The 18,061-nt window shown below is 36.8% G+C and overlaps 1 protein-coding gene across 12 annotated transcripts in view; it reads left to right on the top strand.

The window, feature by feature from the left end:
- Positions 1-18,061, top strand: part of FOXP2 (forkhead box P2) — a 195,567-nt gene that overhangs the window by 63,373 nt on the left and 114,133 nt on the right. For 10 of the 12 annotated variants that reach the window (XM_075725212.1, XM_075725204.1, XM_075725237.1 and 7 more), the window contains one exon: positions 4,578-4,667. The exons of the other annotated variants lie outside the window; for them this stretch is intronic. In XM_075725212.1, the coding sequence (XP_075581327.1) occupies positions 4,578-4,667 (90 nt within the window). The remainder of the gene's footprint in view (positions 1-4,577; positions 4,668-18,061) is intronic. 12 annotated transcript variants of the gene reach the window in all.

The raw sequence follows: 18,061 nt of genomic DNA, 5'->3' as shown, positions 1-18,061 counted from the left end.
TATCATGTGAGTGCTGCTAGGGAGTGTTGAACAGCGTTGTCTTTCTGTCACCATCTTTCGAGGATGTCATAGAACTATGGGTAATTCTGGGCTTCTCGTTTCGGAGCCAGCTGGAGAATGGGCGTGCGGCAGGGTGTCAAGGGGCAGAGGTTTTCCTGAAGTGTTTTTTATAATAAATGTAGCTATGTAATCATTTGGTTAACTTGTTATTCAACCGGTGCAGAGCAGTCTTTGGCCTTAAATCCAGCTTAGCATGTTGATACGTTTCAGTTGCCTGGTGCTACCAGCGAGATGACTCTCGTTTGACATATTCAGCCATTTGGAAACTTATTTTATGCTCAGAAACTTATTTTATGTTCAGGAGGAATGTTGGAGTATGCAGTTAGTTGAAAAAATAAAATAGGGATTTGGACTTAGAAAAGAATCTGGTTGTCTTCTGGCGAGTTTTTTTGGTTCTGGTTATCTGCAAGGTATACACCTCTTGGCAGTATAAATAGGGAGTGCCTGTATAAACATTCGTGTTTTGCCTGTTCCACATAATAGTTTCTTGTATCATATTTCTTTTGACCTCGCTATCTGAAACCAATTACAGGAGATCCATTTGGGTTGCATCTATTTTCATAAGAAGCCCAGGCAGCAGTGTTTTTCTCAGAGATTAATATCAACATCAAATATGCTTCTGAGTGCTTTGTTATTTATGTTTCAGAGAGATTTTGTAGCCTTCAGCTCTCAAGAATGTGTCACGCTGTGCTGTTTATACATTGACGATATTAATGGGCGTAGATGTCATTTTTCATTTTAACGTCTCAAATGCAACAGGCTGATAGGTTAAACATTCCTGTTTTTAAAGGAAAGATATGAGTGACATCTGTTTCCTAAAAATATACATATAGTTACTTTTTAAAAACAAAGTAATAAGTTTGCCATCTTTTAGTGGCAGCTTTCACTTTATTAAGATGATAAAACTTTAAAAATGATTTTAAGGCATGCATAAATTAAATACAAGGGTTTGGAATACAAAATAAAAGCAAGTTGTATCTCACAGTATTATCGCCAACAAATTGCAAAATCTACCGCAATTTATCAACTTTAATAGGGTGAGTTATATGCAATTAATTTCATTTTTGTGCTGCTTATGTTTTAGCTATGCCAAAGCTGCACAGTAAATATTAAGAAGTAGTGTTCCCAATAAATATTTTACTAGAAGACACAGTGAGTTCTGGAAACCATATGCCCAAATTTCCTGCTGATACAGCCATTACTTAAAGCATTATAATTATTTTCATTTGCATTATTGAAATAATTTCTAATCTTCAGTTCTTTTTATTGCTTTTGTCTGCATTGACTTTTTTGTATAGTTTTACTAATTTAGATAACTCAATTAAGGAAAAGTGCCTACTAAATTTGAAACAAATGTTATTGGAAACTGGATATAATTTTGACTGCCTTAGAATCCGTTCTTGCTGCTGTTAATGTGAGGAAGGACTCAACATAATTTTGATCTGCCAGATTTGCAAACGTCTGTTAGTTTGTCTTCATTGAGCTGTTTCTAGACCACGAGTTATTATCAAATTAGTTCACAGATATTTATAAATGATATGTGGGATGGGTGTTTACCTGAAGTGTAAATGTTAAACTATGAATTTTGAAAGACAGTTTCAAGTTGTCAATTTGTTTTGCAGAGATGTAATAGCAGCAAATGAATTGGTAGAACTGAATGTTTTACAGTCGCATAATCTTCACTTATGAATAATGTCAGTGATAATCCTTTGAAATTAACAGTGTGTTTCTGGGAGGCTGTTTACTGAGTAGCAAAATCCAAAGTTAAGCAGCACACTGGGAGGAAAAAGTACCGTATGACGACTGCTGTAAGAACAAAGGCTGACAATGATTTCTCCTTATGAGTTTTAAATCATCTCTGATCTCTTGAAATTGTTTTCTGTTCTTCTTCTATCTCCTGTGTTTACAATAATCTAAACTGCCACAATAAGATCACTGAAGTATTCAGGTAGTCATCATTTATAAGACATTCTGTATTAAAAGCTGAGCCTTTACTCCTTTAAAGATATCCCAACCAGCACATATGAATCAAAATAGTTTAAGTAGTAGAGCCTTTTATGCAAACATATCCTGTTGTGCTGCCTTGCTTTTTCATAAAGTGTGACTCTTTTTGTAGTTAGCGGTAGGAAGTCATGCTTTCTTAGGCTCATTCCACAGGAGTATGCTAGCCACAATTTGAAATTATATTGTCTAGCTTAAATCTAAGCTACGGCATAGTAGAGTTCTCTAATTTTCAAGTACTGTGAAGGTACAGCTTTACCAGATGCTTGCTTGCTTGTTTTATTGTATTGACGTGAGATGACTTTGCTGCTAAGGAAGATTAGGACACTGAAACAACTTGCCGAGTGTTCCAGATATTTGCAAGTATATATCAGCATTATATCATTATAATTTCTTTTCCAGATAAAGGCCGTGTAATGAATTTTCTGCGACTGCCACAAATAAAAAATAATTATCTTTATGGTTTTTCCCATCTTCTGTAACTCCAGATCTCTTCTCTGGTTCTTGCAGCAATGTCACCCCGAGCGGTGAGGTTGGTTTTCCTGTACGGTCTCCCATGAATTCAGGAGTGCAATAGTTCTCTCGCTTACATTCAAGTTTCCCTTTCAGAGAGCTCTAATGATTGGGAAGGATTATAAATTCGCCGTAGATCTTCTGTTCATGCATTTAATCCCTGCTTTGTGCTTAAACCACTGCAAGATGTTGGGACCAAATCCTGGTGCCCCTGAAATCAACAGATATATTTATCTCTGATCTCAGACAGAGCAGGATTGTCCTTTAGGATCTGCTGAAGAACGGGGAGTGCAGAAGAGATTATGCTATTCACATAGGAAACAGGGCATCCAGCGGTTCCTTGGTAACAAAATATTTCAAGTGCACTTTGAAATATGTTAACTTTTATTTATTTTTGGCGGAGAGAAGCTAGTTCCGTGCGTCTCGTTGCTTAGGTTCAGAGGAATGTATAGTCTTTGTTAAAGCTGACCTGTAATTACTTGAGAATTTGATGAAACAATACGGGGATTGTTGTGGGAATGTCTCCAAATGTTAAAAGTCTGCTCTGCAAACTTTGTACCGGAGCCTTCTATGGGGAGACGAATCAATGTTGTTAGGAGATGGTGCTAGTGCATTCAGTTTGTTTACTTTGGTTTTCTATGTCTGCCTGCCTTCTCAGAAAACTTGCTTGGAGCCAGACTGTAGCAGCCCTCTCTCTGTCTTTTCATAATTGATCAGGGGATGACTGCCTTCCCTGAGGGTTAAGACGTGGCAACTTTTTCTGTTTGCTCAGCATCTCAATGCAGTAGTTCAAACATTGTTCACACCAGCTGGCAGTGTAATGCCATATGCACATCTTGTCAAAGCAACTGTTGTCATGGATACTAGAAACTATCTTAAAAACCAGCTCATTTGAGTCTAATCAAAATTGTACCTTTCTTTATCAGTTGAGAATCTTTATTATTTTAGGGAACATTGATCAAATGGCATTTATTGCGGTATATTCCATCTCCAGTATCTTTTAATAACATAGATAATAGTGTGATGTATTTTAAAGCTGTAGCCGCTATTTACTGAACTGATTTTTTTAAGGGGAGGGGGGTGGGGGGGGAAGAGTTCTCCAGGTAGTTTCAGTGGAAACGTTTTGAATCAGGGTTTTTTTAATTTCTTAATAAATTCCATTTTATAATACTTGGTGTTTTAAAAATAATTTTCTAGGGAAAAATAATTTAGATTAGCCTGCTCTGGGTAAGTGGAATGTTTGTTTACATTTCATATGTTTAACTGTGTTTTGCTGAGTTGGAATGAAAACGTAAAATAAATGAAAACATTTTCTATTTTGATTGGGATACTGTCATCCCAGAGCCTGATCTGGTTGGTTGAATAGTAATTTCTTTGTTCTCTGATTTTCCTAAGAATGCAAATGCAAACCACTCATTTTTATTTGGCATTAAAACTGCACTTTATTTTGTCAAAGGAGAGGTTTCTCCTTGAATTGTAAGTACAAAAAGTGTTTTTAATCTTCAATGAATATCCTTATTAATTCACTTTCAAGATAATCTGATGTTGATTTGTCAAATTTAATTACAGCTTCCGGTAATACTTGAAGTCTACTTGCTTTTGCTTCAAAATTCTAATATGAAAATGCAAATTGAATGATAATTTGCAAGGGAGTGGGCATTTTAGTTGAACACTCAAAGACAAGTTCCTTGTGGAAATGAGGCTATTGATGCAGTTTATGATTTTTCCTCTTCAAGCACTTTAAACAAATTAACTTTATTTCCTGCAGGATTTCATGTACATCCATAAATTCTAGCGAAGTCCTATATATGTACTTTCAGATGATTTTTTTTTTATGTTTTAAGTAAAAAACAAACTGATGTCTGAAATCCAGCAAATGCAAATCGAATAGGAGGAAACTGCATTTGTTCGATTGGACTTGTACCTAACATTAGCAATGAGTAACTCATCTCTTCCCAGGAACTGGTGGAAATTATTTACTTTTTTTTTTTCTTCACTTTTAGGCACTCCAGGCAGCAAGGCAGCTGCTTCTACAGCAACAGACAAGTGCACTGAAATCTCCTAAGGGCAGTGATAAACAGAGACCACTGCAGGTTAGTAAAAGTATCGTTGCTTTTGGGTCCTTACTCTCAGGGAAGAGCGCTGTGCTTGCTCACACGTGAGGTGTGCGTGTGGATGCCTGTGCTCTAATGCTGTGTATGTGCATATTCACTTACAAGAGGTTACAGGCTTGCATGCTGGTGACTTCTCAATCACAGAGAAAATTCACTATAAGTTACAAAAGTCTTTTGTGGCTATAGATGCTTAAAAGGTCTAAGACTAAGTCTGAGTTCAGTAGCTGTGGTATAAATTAATTCTTTATAGACATGTTGCAAAAACGGTATGTGATTTTTATACGTACATGGATTAAATTGTAAAAATGGCTGTGTTAAGACTAAGACTAAAATGGTATCCGGGAAAAAAATTAGCTAAAAAACTCATCGATACTATAGTTAAGTGACAAACAGAGAAGTGTTCAGAAACTACCAACACAACTGCATGAAATTATGAAAGAGCTGCTTCTGCCATTTTAGAAAAACGTATGTCTTAGAGTTTCACACTGGGATGCTGTTGGGCTTCAGATTGTGTTCGGGTGAATAGGAGTTCTGTTACTGAATAATTATTCTAAATGCATTACTAGTAAAACTATATATAGCATTTTACTCTTGAAAAATTTTATCTAGCGGTTTTTTTCGAGATTTTAGTTCATTTATTGCTAATTCAGAGTTCCATATGAAATTGCATTCTGCTGGCAAAACTGGTTCTGTCATTGTATATAGATAGACCAAATATGAGCGTTTGACTGCTGAATTACAGTATGTTGCAGACAAAAGATGTACATGAGACACAATTTTATTTTGTTCAGGAAATAAAAAAGTATAACTCCTACCATTCTCTTCCTCACATCTATTTTTCTGGGTGAGCCTTTATCCTCTTGGGACTTCCCCTGTTTTCTGATGGAATAGGGCATTTTTATCTCATTTTTAGTTTTTGTCATGCATAATGGAGGACCCCAGGCACCAGAATTTATCTTTTTCTCCACCAGTGAAATATTGTTAAATTTGATCACTTGTGCAATTTTTGCATGTAATTCACATTGTCTCCTTTTCTTTGTGAAACTATATGGAGCAGTGTTGGACACAGCACACAGTTCCACATTCCACATCAGCTCTCTTCAAATACACTTTTAAAGCTGTATTTATTTGCTCAGAACAAGGCAAGAACTTAGGGAAATGACTAAAGAAAATGGAAAAAAAGAGAACATGTCAAGCTGGCATCCCGCCGTGCTGTAGTTGTAGTCCAGTCCAGAGGCATAGGAGTCCTGGGACCATCTCAACTTCCCACTCTTCGCCCTTGACTTTGCTTTGTGTTAAGTATCTTCTAGGCTGAAGGCACACAAGAAGAGTAGTTGTAAAGGCAGGAGCTTATGAACTACGTAGTTTTCTTAAAGTTTTTAGAAGTGGAATTGGTGATCTTGAATGGTTGAGTCATGGAGATGATTGAATTAATGGAATACTGTGAAAGTAGCTTTATTCTGCCAGCTCCTTATTCTGAAAGATAACATGGGCTGCACTAGGAGTGTACAAGGTCCGGATGCTAAGGGAAGTATACGAAACAGGCAAAAATAGTGATATTTTTTCCAGTATATGTTTCCCGGTGAAGTTAGTGTACTTTAATCCCCCAACTTGTAAACTGGAGCAGTTCAGGAGTGACTGACTTCTCTGTTCACATTCTCCACCCGTTCGTAAACCTTCTTTTCACGGCTGAAGAGATTTGGGGGTGCACTGTTTGTGGTAGGCATCGACATCGACGAAAGGAGAGAAGAACGTGTTTGGAGACAAAGACAGTCATACACATAACCCAAAGGATGATGAGGTGAGGAGAGGGAGTCTTGTGCTTCCCTGCTCCCAAAGCACTAACACTGGCCTGATGCCTTTTAAATGCCGTGCAGTGGTGTTTTGTCGAGACGTCCTGTATTACGTGTTTGCCAGGAAGAGTCAGTGCCTCGTGAGTCACACTTGCGAGGCAGGAAGCAAAAAATAAAGCAAATAATTTTCCTTTCAGAATTGTTGCATGCTTCCTAAAGCCAAGATTATTGCTTATGTTTCCAACTTTTCCTTCCGTGATCAGTATGTACACAGTGCCTCTTATTAGCCTTGGACACTTCATTTGGTTCATTTTTAAATGAAAAGACAGAAATGGAATTTGCTCCCAGACTTTGGTTTATATATCAAATACCATGTAAATTCAGGTATGAGCAAAAACTCCATTTTAATTTTCTTCTTTTGTGGAAAGGATGTATAAAGGTTTTGAAAATGAGTCCTTGGAGTTTTTCTGTTTCTGTCTTTTACTGTTACTACAGAGCTGTTCATTGTTCATTATGTAGTGGAAATTCACATTTAGAGCATCGTGATGCCTGTTTGACCAAATACTGTAATATGGGTCATAAAATTGTACAGTATTATTATTTTATTACGCCAAATTTAATGGTAACTTTAGCCAAAATCTCCTAGCAGTAGGAACTGCTAAATGTGTATAAGCAATTGGAGGTTTAGAAGACAAAAATACTCGTGCTTGTGTTTGTGCTTAAGGAAACAGACTTCTCCCAGTATTTTAAAATACTTTAATATTAGTGTATTTCTAATTTCCTCTAATTTCAGAGCAATTTACTGATCTGGCAACTGGAGATATGTTAGAACTGATTTATTAATCTAGTAAAAACCTAACAAAGCTTTTAAAACTAGCTCACACATCTGCAGGCGAATGTGGGTGTTAGGTAAGCCTTGCCATTGCATCTCTCATGTGCTCCATATTTTGATGTAAACTATTCTATTGTTCCACGTGCCAAAGAAGGAAAAAAATGGTATTAATTTTAGTCGCCATCTTTTTGTATTTGATGGATATTTGGGGAAAAGTAGCGTGTGGTGTTTTTGTATATGTTCTCTCTGTTATTCCATAATGCGATGGGTATTTTAGTGACTTACAGCACCTACTAGCTAATCAGCAAGTTGAAAGCTTATTGAAGAAACCTTCAAATTTGTGTCTTCATCTTTGCAAAAACAGGGTGTTGGGTAAGTTGTCAAGTTCTACTGTGCTTTACAGAGGGGATGGTTTTAGAGAACCGCTGGGATTTTCCTAGAAGAATTTGAGTGTTTTTTGTATCCTTCTCATGAAAAACCTTTTTAAACTTACCACTAGCTATGTGATCTATTGTGTAAGAGGAATGTTGTCTTGGCAAATATTTTTATTTTAGTTTTTAATGCAAAAGTTACCCATATCAAGTAGTTATCCTGTATTTTCAGGGAGAGGAGGTTTATATTTAGATTGTGAGTTACCAGAATACCTGCAAAAATTACAGTTTTAGATAGACGGTTATCTTGATGTGCTATTACTTTCTGATTTACATTTTTCTGGGTTTCAGACTGCAGATGGCATAACCATTAGCATGTCTTATGCAAAACAGGAGAAAAACATCCCATCTGACAAGCCTGAGTACCAATTGTGGTAGTCATTTTACTTTCATGTATAGATATCCGAATAAATGTATTTGAAACATGTTTATATATGCCATTCATTACACTGATGCACCAGTTGAATGGATCCAATCAGTACATACATTGATTAATGACATATTGCAGAATAGCTAAGGAGGGTTTGTGATGAGAGTTGAGGATAACGTTAACCTGCATGTGATGAGATAATAGCATTTACTTCCTTACTGTGCATCCTGGAAAACATATTGCAGTACTAAGGTTAAAATTTCTGTAGTACTGGTTTTTGTTTCAGAATATTTTTCTTTTCTGGAGAAGCTGTGATGGTGGTAATCCATGGTGAAACAAGCTGATTGCTTTCACGCGTTTTCACTCCCCATCACCACATTTCCACAGTAGGCGTAACAGGGAAAATGTCACTTTGGCTCTTAGAACCTGTAGATCATTATCCTATCACAGAAAGTCACTGTCCTTACAGCCACTGAAGAACCTGGCGTCACCTAGCCTGAGTTTTAAAACTGGCAGCTTTATTGTTCTTGTTACACTTACAGTCATGAGCGGGACTTGCGGTTCTTCAGCAACTGTGCACAGCACAAGCATAACCCAAAGGTAAATGCTGTCAATTTGCTGCCACTGGTGGGTGTTCGTGTACAGCATTGCAATTATTTCCCTTCCAGGTAGGCAAATCTCGATGCTTAGACTAATCTGGCCATGATACACGTACTATTGTTGGCTGCATAGCATAGTGATTTGGACAGCCAGTTGTAATTTTGTTTGTTTACTGTTAAGAGCTATGAAAAGCCTAGCTATTTCTATTCCCTGTAATGTCTCTAAAGAAGTAGTTTATTTTCATGAAGTCAGACTTGGAACTTTATCTCGATTAGACTAAATAGATAATTATCTTCAATCCTGTAAGTTAATATATCTACAACAAATTGGTTAGTTGTTTTTTCCTTCATGCTAGGAGATTTGTTGTTTCAACATCAGTACTAATGCATTCTGTATGAGGATGGCATGTCAGGAAATCACGACTCCTGGAATCAAAGGGTTAAGCTCAGTGTGTACCAAGCCTGTTGTATAAATATCATGCTGTATGGAGTGTTGAGTTGTTAAGGTAAGCTTTGTTTATTTAGCATGAGCACTTCACTGAAGTGTAATCATTTTGATAAAATTTGGGAAAAGTAAGTATACATTTAAGTTTAATTACTTAATGTATTGCCTTAGTGCACAGTAGCAGAAGAACCACTTTTTTAAAAGACATGCAAAATGCAAAAAAATTTAGCATGGAAAGATATTCATAGTTTCTTTTAACCTACTCTCCTTGCTTTACTCTCTCCTAGTTTGGTCCTCTCCCTTTGGATCTTCATATGGGTCTGAATTTAAAATTCATTGCACATAATAAATAAGCAAACATATCATTAATATTGTAACTTGTAGTTATTTTTTTAAACATACATAAGGAGCTGTTGAGATATAAGAAATTGGGAATGTGGGGAAAAAGAAGCAAAACCCACTGCTTTTAAATTATATCCTCTGACTTAACATACACTGAGTGCAACCGTGCATGCGTAATGTCAGTAAAAAAATTCCCAGTTTAAAAACTGAAGAAAAAAATGTTATGGATGTAACTTAGAGTTTTCTTTGCATTACATTCAACAAAAATAGAAACAAATCTAACTGGTCTAAAACTGTCTTTCTAAAAACTGTGCGTTACATATTTGTATTTATCTAATGCATGCTGCTGAGCATGGGAAGTAGGAGGATTTTGTACATGCCAGAAAGCACTGATTTTGAAAGATGCAAATGCCTAATATATAGTGTAAGAGGGGAGTAGTGATAAACAGTCTTTTTCTCTCTCGAGTATAATTCTGGAGGAAATGTGTGGCCTACATATAAGCAAACATTGAGGCTTGGGGTAAATTAAATTTGTAAGATAGCTGCTGGAAAATCATAAGTCCCATTTTCCCTTGTAAGTCTGTTAGGAGGAATATGCAGTTATCCTCTAAGGTGCAGAAATTTGCATCAGTGATACCCACTCTAAAGACAAGAATAACCCCAAGAGATGGAGAGAAGGCAAGGAGATATTTTTAGGTACGGTGTGTGGGGGAGGGAACAGAGAGATAGCCATGTTCAAGCTTTCATGGTGTAGAAAACAGGAGTTCCATTTAAAGTAGAGGGATAAATACAGTAATAAAGAAAAAAAGATGGCCATATTTCATTGATTTGCAGTGGAAGTGCCTGTATAGCAAACTTGCTGGGAAGTCCTTACTTATGTAGGTACAAGGCTGCTCCAAAGGCTTGTGTCCTGTCTTTGACAACCTCTTTTACTCGTGAAAACCCATATGTTGCATTGTGTGCCGTTTTGCTGTAAAATTTTTCAAGAATAGATTTACTTTAAGTCACTTTTTACTCTGGAAAACTTCCAGTATTAAAAATACATCTATAAAGAAAGTGGCACTAGTTACTATGGTTTCCCTTTAAATTAAAAGTAAGTATCAGTCACCTTGCGGTATTATGTCTTATTGATAAAGCAAACAGTTGTCATTTTCAGGTGTGTAGAATACTACAGCTAGCCTTATGTAATGTACCATCTTTGTAGCATGTGGAAAAATGTTTACTAGCAGCCTTCTAGTGGAAGTTACCACATAATGGCTTCATCTGTATCTAAATGAGAGGAAACAAACTAGCTGGTGCAGAAATCATGTCTTTATCCTGAAAATATTGTTACAATATTATAAAATATTTTGGAGGTAGAGGAAAGAAGTGTTATGCAAGTTCTGTTTACAAGTATTGAATATGCAGAATGCTAATTAGGATTACTATGTGATCAGAGACTTCAGGAGGCATTTTAATTTTAAACATATGTCTGCGCAGCAATCTGATGTGTCACTCCATTACTGTGACTGCTGGGGAATCATTTGTCACCTACATCACGGTCATGTCTTTCCTTGCCCCCATTCTCTCTGTTGATTCCGGTACTTGTAGAGGATTGGGAGGAGAGGGGAGAACACACACACTTTGATTCTTCACTCAGATTCAGAAAGGCAAACCTTCAGAGAGAATGCGTAGGTCTTTTCACAGCAGCTTTTACACAGCAGACCAGCAGACCCATCTTTCCCTCGTGGTAAAATCTGCAGCCTGTCTCACACCAGGAAATATTGCCATGCATGGGGTGGATGGACTGGTTTTTAAATTCTGAACTACAGGAGTCTCCAAGCCCTACAGAGAAGTTTCTTGAGCAGCTGGAAGGCTCTGTCCCCCTGCAAGCCCTCCCGCAGCAGCCAGTGTGCGCGTTCAGGATTGCTCCTATTCGGGCTGCTTGAGTAGTTCCTCTGTGGTGCTGGGAGGTGTAGGTTTCCTTGAGCTGCTTCTCCAGGCTCTTGCAACAGGTCGGATCAGCCTGATTCTCTTACCAGCTGGCTCATTGCCCAGAAAAGCTTGTGAAGAGCTGAGAGGGAATGTGTGAATGGTTCCCCACTCAGTGTGCCGCTCTATTAAAGGGTCTGCTCCCAGGCAGGGCCCTAATTATGCCAGTTTAGGATCGCACCACTCAAGCAAGGCTCTCCTGATACTCTTGAATTTGAAAAACACATTAGTGTACATTGATTCAGAAATTACCAAAGCAGGAAAAGCAACTGAACAAAATATTCTGTGAATGCTCGAGATGGGTGTAGATTTTTAAAAACTGTTTCTAGTTAAATTACTATTAGGGAAAGTCTCTTTTTTTCCAGAAGGTTTTTCATTTCATCAGGCAGTTACAAAAGACAAGGAAATTTTCTACCAAAACCAAAGATCTGTGACTAAATAATGAAGAATCTTCAGTCGACAGTAGCAAACGCACCTTTCCGCGTGAAAATCCAGTCTCCCTCTGTAGCCCTTGGAGGCATTCCGTGTGCAGACTACTTCCCATACTATTTTCTTACAGATTAATTTTGCTTTGTGAATTGAATACTTGTCTCAAAATTTTCAAATCATTAGAGAATATTTTGTAGTTTCTGTGTTAGTTGTCCAGTTGCTTTGCCCAGCAGGGGAGCTTTACTGGGAATATGGGGAGCGGGCTAATCGGGAATCTGAATGTATGCCAAGATCAACATAGGTGTTAATTTTACCTTACCTTCACTTGGGCTGTATACATGTAAAGTTGAATTAAAAACTGTTAAAATTATCCGGATAAGCATGCGTAAATATTACACTGTAATGCTACAGAAAAAAAACATGTGAGCATGTGTGCTGCTGAAAAAGCAATCACACAGTGGAGTGGAAAAGCACATCAGCTCATCCTTCTGGGGAAAGGGGTTGTCCAACAACTGCCACTTCGATGTTCTGGTCTTTTTATGGCTTCTTATGTTTCTAATGTAATTTTCTTGAGACACACAGATGAGGGTGTTATGAAATAAAATTAATGGTGAAAAATTTACTAAACACTCCTTCAGTGCTTTACTACTTGATTATGTGAAGCTTTGAAAACCAATTGTACGATAATAATATGTACAAAGGAAACTGTATAGTGTGCCAACAACATCAATATGCTTCAAGGATCTTACTGAGAACCTGAAGTATAAATGAAGAATGAGATTTTCCCCTAAGTGTTCACAGTAAATTCATTTATTCAAGAAATATGCTTTTGGTTGAATAGAAAAGACAGCCTACACAGTATTGAGGAAAACCAGTACAGTAACCCAACAGGTCAGGAAAAAAATATGAAAATCAACCTGTACTCGTAGAAGTAATTTCCAAATTGATGCAGCTCTAATTTAGTGCACAGATAGCTATGGGCTTGATGCTTAAGAATAATCAAATTACCAAATTAAAGAAAAATACTTCCCAGTACAAGATACGGTGTGGTGTGAACTCATACACAAAACAGTGTTTGTTTCTGTTTCCAGAACAGTTTAGGATACCATGGAAAACCTCAGTTGGAGGGCATACTCTGAAGTGGAAATAATAATGCAAATTCAGAGGCAAATGGTGATTGATATTTGCATATACAAAAAAACCTCTTGATTAGAAGGGGTTGAACCCATACTCCGGGTGAGGAAGAAAAAATGCCTAACTGCAAGCTTGCCGTAACAATAGGAGGCCTGTATTTCACGCATGGAAAAGAAAATAGGAGGATAGGGTTCACAAGAGAGATGGGCCGTTGTTCAAGACAGGTATCTTTCAAGAATGTAATTTAGAAAGTAAATTCTAATAAATTTTAGAAAGTGCGGCAAAGTACAAGATGATGTGTTTAAGAACTTAGAAACATTTCTTCCTTAAGCTTACGTGCATCACTTCACATGAAAGAGAGAAGCTCAGTGTATTGGTCACTGTATGACACTGAAAAACCAGTGATGTAACATAGATGAGAAAAAAGAACATGCAATCCTAAATGAATTTAAAAGGGTGTGCCCAATAAAAATAGGGAAATATTAATGCCATTTTTAAAAGGTATCTTTGAGACCTCATCTGGAATAGTGGGAGATAGGCAATCCACCTAATTTCTGGTGCCTTATTAGTATATTAGAAATGTGCACCGTATAGGTTCTCTTGAAAGATTCAGTGTTCTGGTACTGATGCCCTGAATTTCCATGAAGTGAAGGTATCTCACTGTTTTGACTATGGCTGATAGCTTAACACATTTGCTATATACTTACAGTTAGTTTGTGTGAATTTTATATATATTTTTATGATACACAAGTCCAAGAAGGTTTCATTCAGACTAGATGCACAGGCCGAAAGACTGTGATTGCTCTATGCAGTTTGGGTCAAGAAGCACACTTTAGGAAGGAAAATGCATCTTTTATACTTCTTAAGAACAGTTTTAAACATGGGGACAAGTAGCTAAGCTAAGCATGAATGAACTGTGGAAAAGAAAGTTTTTCACTATGCAGAGAAAGGGTTTCTGGAACACTGTTCTAGTAGAAGTAGTAGAACAAAGAGCCACCTCCCATGCACACTACTTACTTTAAAGATAAAGCTTGACCAGCTTAGAAAGGGACTTTCATGACATGAATTACAGTAATAAAAATATTGAAGACTCATAAAGTCTTTTCTAGTCCTGTGGTGATGCGGGGTTTTTGGTTTTGGTTTTGGTTTTAGAAGACAGGGAGTCATTGAAGCCAATAGCAAAATTCTAGGGAACAGAATAGTGTGCTGATTTTTCAATAAGCACATTACACCATACCAACAGATTAATTTTAAAAGGATTTTAATGCCGCCTTAAAATTATAGCATGTACATGAAATGCCTTAAAGGACATGACAGCTGAATATTTTTTCAAAAGTCAACTTTATTTTCTGTATATTTGTGACCTGTTTCATGAACAGAAAATGCCGAAGACTAGATAATAACTGGCATTTAGTAAAGTACAGATGACATCCTAAATTCACAATATTTCATCTATTTAAATTCACTACCAGTATATGACCGTTTTGGATACTTTAATTCTCACTTGTTAGATTACAACAAAAGATAGTAATTTCTATGAGCATCGTCTAAGTAGCTGTAGCTTTCACATCATTTGATACAGTCTAGAGTTTTTTAAGCTGTTAGATACAAAAATGTATTGACTTCATAATTATCAGTAAGACAGAAGAAATACCACTGAATTAATAAATATGGACATTTTTAATTGGAAGGCATTAGTTCTAAAATTAATTTGCTTTTCTCTGCAGTAAGTGTACTGAAACAAGAGGCAGAATTTATTTTTAAAAAAAAACCACACTATTTTAAGTGTTTTTTTCTTCTAAAAATACACACTTCCATAAGGGTTTAGAGTATTTATAGTGTTGAGGTGATTGTCTCACGGTACCTGAAAATAAAGTGAATTAGTCTAACAGCCCACTTATGAGATCATTATTATTGCAACCATTTTAGGGCCTGGCATATAATATGACCCAACAAGTCTCAGAGCCAAGATTAAGAGGGGGGGGGCTCTTTTCCACATTAAGAAAAGTCATACTAATTTAGCATCTTGCAAAATAGTTTAGTCTAGGAGAATGTTTGTTTTGGGTGGGGAATACTTGTATAGAGTTCTTTAAGTGAGTATTTAATCATCATGATTTGAGTGGGGTGGTACAGTTTGTATTGTAATACTCCAGCCATACCTCTAGAAACAAATAATTATAACTTTGTGTATGATTCTTTAGAATATTTACAGTTAATGAACATAAGTGCTATCATATCAGACTTAATCTTTGTAATTAATAATGTCCTAAAAAACATCCAGAGATAATATTGTATCAATAGCTGTCAAGATGATTTCCTAACCCTCTTGGGTTTCAGTAACATTGTCAAGATAAACTGAAATAGCAAAACTTGCCAATTGTGTGTAGTGCTTGGACTGTCAATATAAAATATTTATCAGATTTTGTTTGATTTATCAGATCTTTTGATTTTTTTGACTATAAGTATAGTAGGGGAGAAGTTACTAGCAGTACTTTTGGAAAGGTTTGACTACAGTAATGGCATCATCTTTAAAATAAATTCTAGTGTAAGGAAAACCCACAAAAAAGATCAGATAGTGCTTTTATTATGTGTGGAATCGCTTAGCTTTTTTAAGTGAAAACACTGGATAATTTTAGTGACAGCAGAATTGGACCCCTTCTTCTAGTTAAGGTAGGATCTAATGTATCAGAGACATTGATGCACCACATCATTTACACAGAAATTATTTCTCAATTAAACCTCTGTGAATGTCAAAGAGTTTAGGAGAAACGCATAAGCAGACTACTATTTCAGGGAAGAATCCTTGTTATTTAAGTCACTTCTTTCCCCCATGAAACTGTCAACAGGAATTCTAAAAAGTTTTTGAAAACCTTTGTTTTACCTGGCAGATCGTTTTATATTTTCCTTGTTTTTTCCTTGGAGAGTAAACATCATTAGCATAGAGCCTTTAGAATGATGCCACAAAAATGGTACAAGAAGTTGTTCTTCCTATTTTAGTTCTGGGAGATTCAGTGTTGTGATTTTCATTCATTTCGTTACATATCAACTTTGTTAGCGTTATTAATTTAAAATATGATTTTACATAAGAAGGGTATCCTTTATAGAATCATAATTAGTGCGCTTTCTCTCTTACAGAAAAAACAATGAGGAACTGTTGTTTTTGACAAATACTGGTCTAGACACTTGGCTTGACTAGCAGTCCATGATCAAAAAAAAGTTATTTTTAAACTTAAAATTCACTAGTTTACATCCTCAGTATTGATCTCATTGTTAGGATGAAACTTTTATTTTTCATACTTCTAATATTTTATTAGTCTTACTGTTGTAGTTATGAAGGCTTTGTGTTAGAGATTTGGGTCTTCTTGTGTTAGTAACTGTACAAAATTTTAATGTGAATCGGATTTCCAGAAAGCATACAGTGCATTCTGGCAACACTAACAGAGTGCGAGAAAGGAAAAAGAACTGCAGAGACACAGGGAGACATGCATCATTGACATACTCATTGAAGTGGGACTGACCAGCAGGCAGCAAGTTTATACTCATACATCTTTGAGTGTATTTCATGCCCAGCTGTGTGAGCACAAGGTATAGGTATACATTATTTACACTTTCCAAGGAATACCAAAATCCATTGGCTCAAGTTTTGAATAATATTGGGTAAAGGAGAAGGAGATATGATCCGTACAGATCCCAAGATATCTCTGCTCTTTTATCATCCCTCCAGCTCTTCTAGTCCATCTTTTGTGTTTTATGGCTGCAGGGTTGCCTTTTAGCTACAGTTGCAAGTGCTGAGGGTTCACAGGATCTAATTGTTGCCTTGCAGTTCGAGGAGTAAAAGACATGAAATTAAGCTAAAAGGATGATGTAGGTCTTCAAGCAATATACAGCCAAGCTTTGGAACCGATCTGTGCTGCAAGATGCTGTGGGTGCTAAACATTTGAATTGGCTCAAAAATCAAGTGAACAAATTAATGGAAGAAAAATCCATCCATACAAAATGCAAATTCCTCATTTTTGTAGTCTCTAAAACCCAAAATGCTGTGGTGTGGGGAGTGGCCTGGAAAAGCGTCACTATGTCCGTATGGCACCGTGCTTGTTTATTCTTCTCTGCGCACCGAGTGTTGACCACTGTTAGAGGCAGCCCCGCAGGCTAAATGGTCATTTGGTCTAATTGTGTGCCGTTCTTCTGTCTTTTCAAGCAACGTCTAGAAACCAACATACTTTCCTTCTGAAGACTCGCTTTTGGCCATCCAAGTGAACTTGACTTTCCTCTTAAGAAAAGTCTAGTTCCACCAGCAAACTTCAAAGTTTACAAACCGTAGTCCATTGGACTTCTGACAGCTGTTTTTAGTCACACTTTGAAGAAGAAAACCTCTAAAAATACCTAACCTTTCCCAGTCCAACCTCTTAAGGAACACTTCTCTTTGTGACACAACACTGACATCAGAATGACATAGTATGCATTTTGCTAGCCATAATTACTCTGCATTGTTGTGAAAAGATTGGATTGATCTGATTAAGCTCATGCAAAGGAGTTGTGTCCTCAAGCAATTCCAAGCTACCTAGCCACTTGCTAACATGACAGAGTCAATCAGATGCTCGACATGTTGTGATCTGAATGTGATCCGAAAGTGATCCGAAAGGGGCCTTCCGAAAGGGAAAGGATATACCTGAGTTGCATTGGGAGCAGCTATCCGGTTCTTCCATGAGTTTGCAGCTATTGTTATTACTTCGACCATGCAGGCAATGAAGCCCAGGTCTTTAGATTCCTGGTTACATATACAGGACTGCAATGTCTCTCCCATTGTGTGGGAAAAGGATCGTCCAAATTTTGTGTCTTCAATTCCCAGTCAATAAAAAGGAGAAAGTGTGGCTGCCTTCTGCAGAAGCGAGGGGAGCATTTAAAAAAATCTCAGCACAATTTTTAAAGTTAGTTCCATTCTTTTGATATATCAGTGTATCATCTGCCATTAAGTTGGTGAAAACAACTGTGAAATACAGTGTTAAGGTTAGGTATAAAGGCTAATT

The sequence above is a fragment of the Pelecanus crispus genome, chromosome 1 (genome assembly GCF_030463565.1).
Source record: "Pelecanus crispus isolate bPelCri1 chromosome 1, bPelCri1.pri, whole genome shotgun sequence".
NCBI classification, from domain to species: Eukaryota; Metazoa; Chordata; class Aves; order Pelecaniformes; family Pelecanidae; genus Pelecanus; species Pelecanus crispus.
The sequence above is the reverse complement of the archived record's forward strand: the minus strand, read 5'-3'. Positions and strand labels throughout refer to the sequence as shown.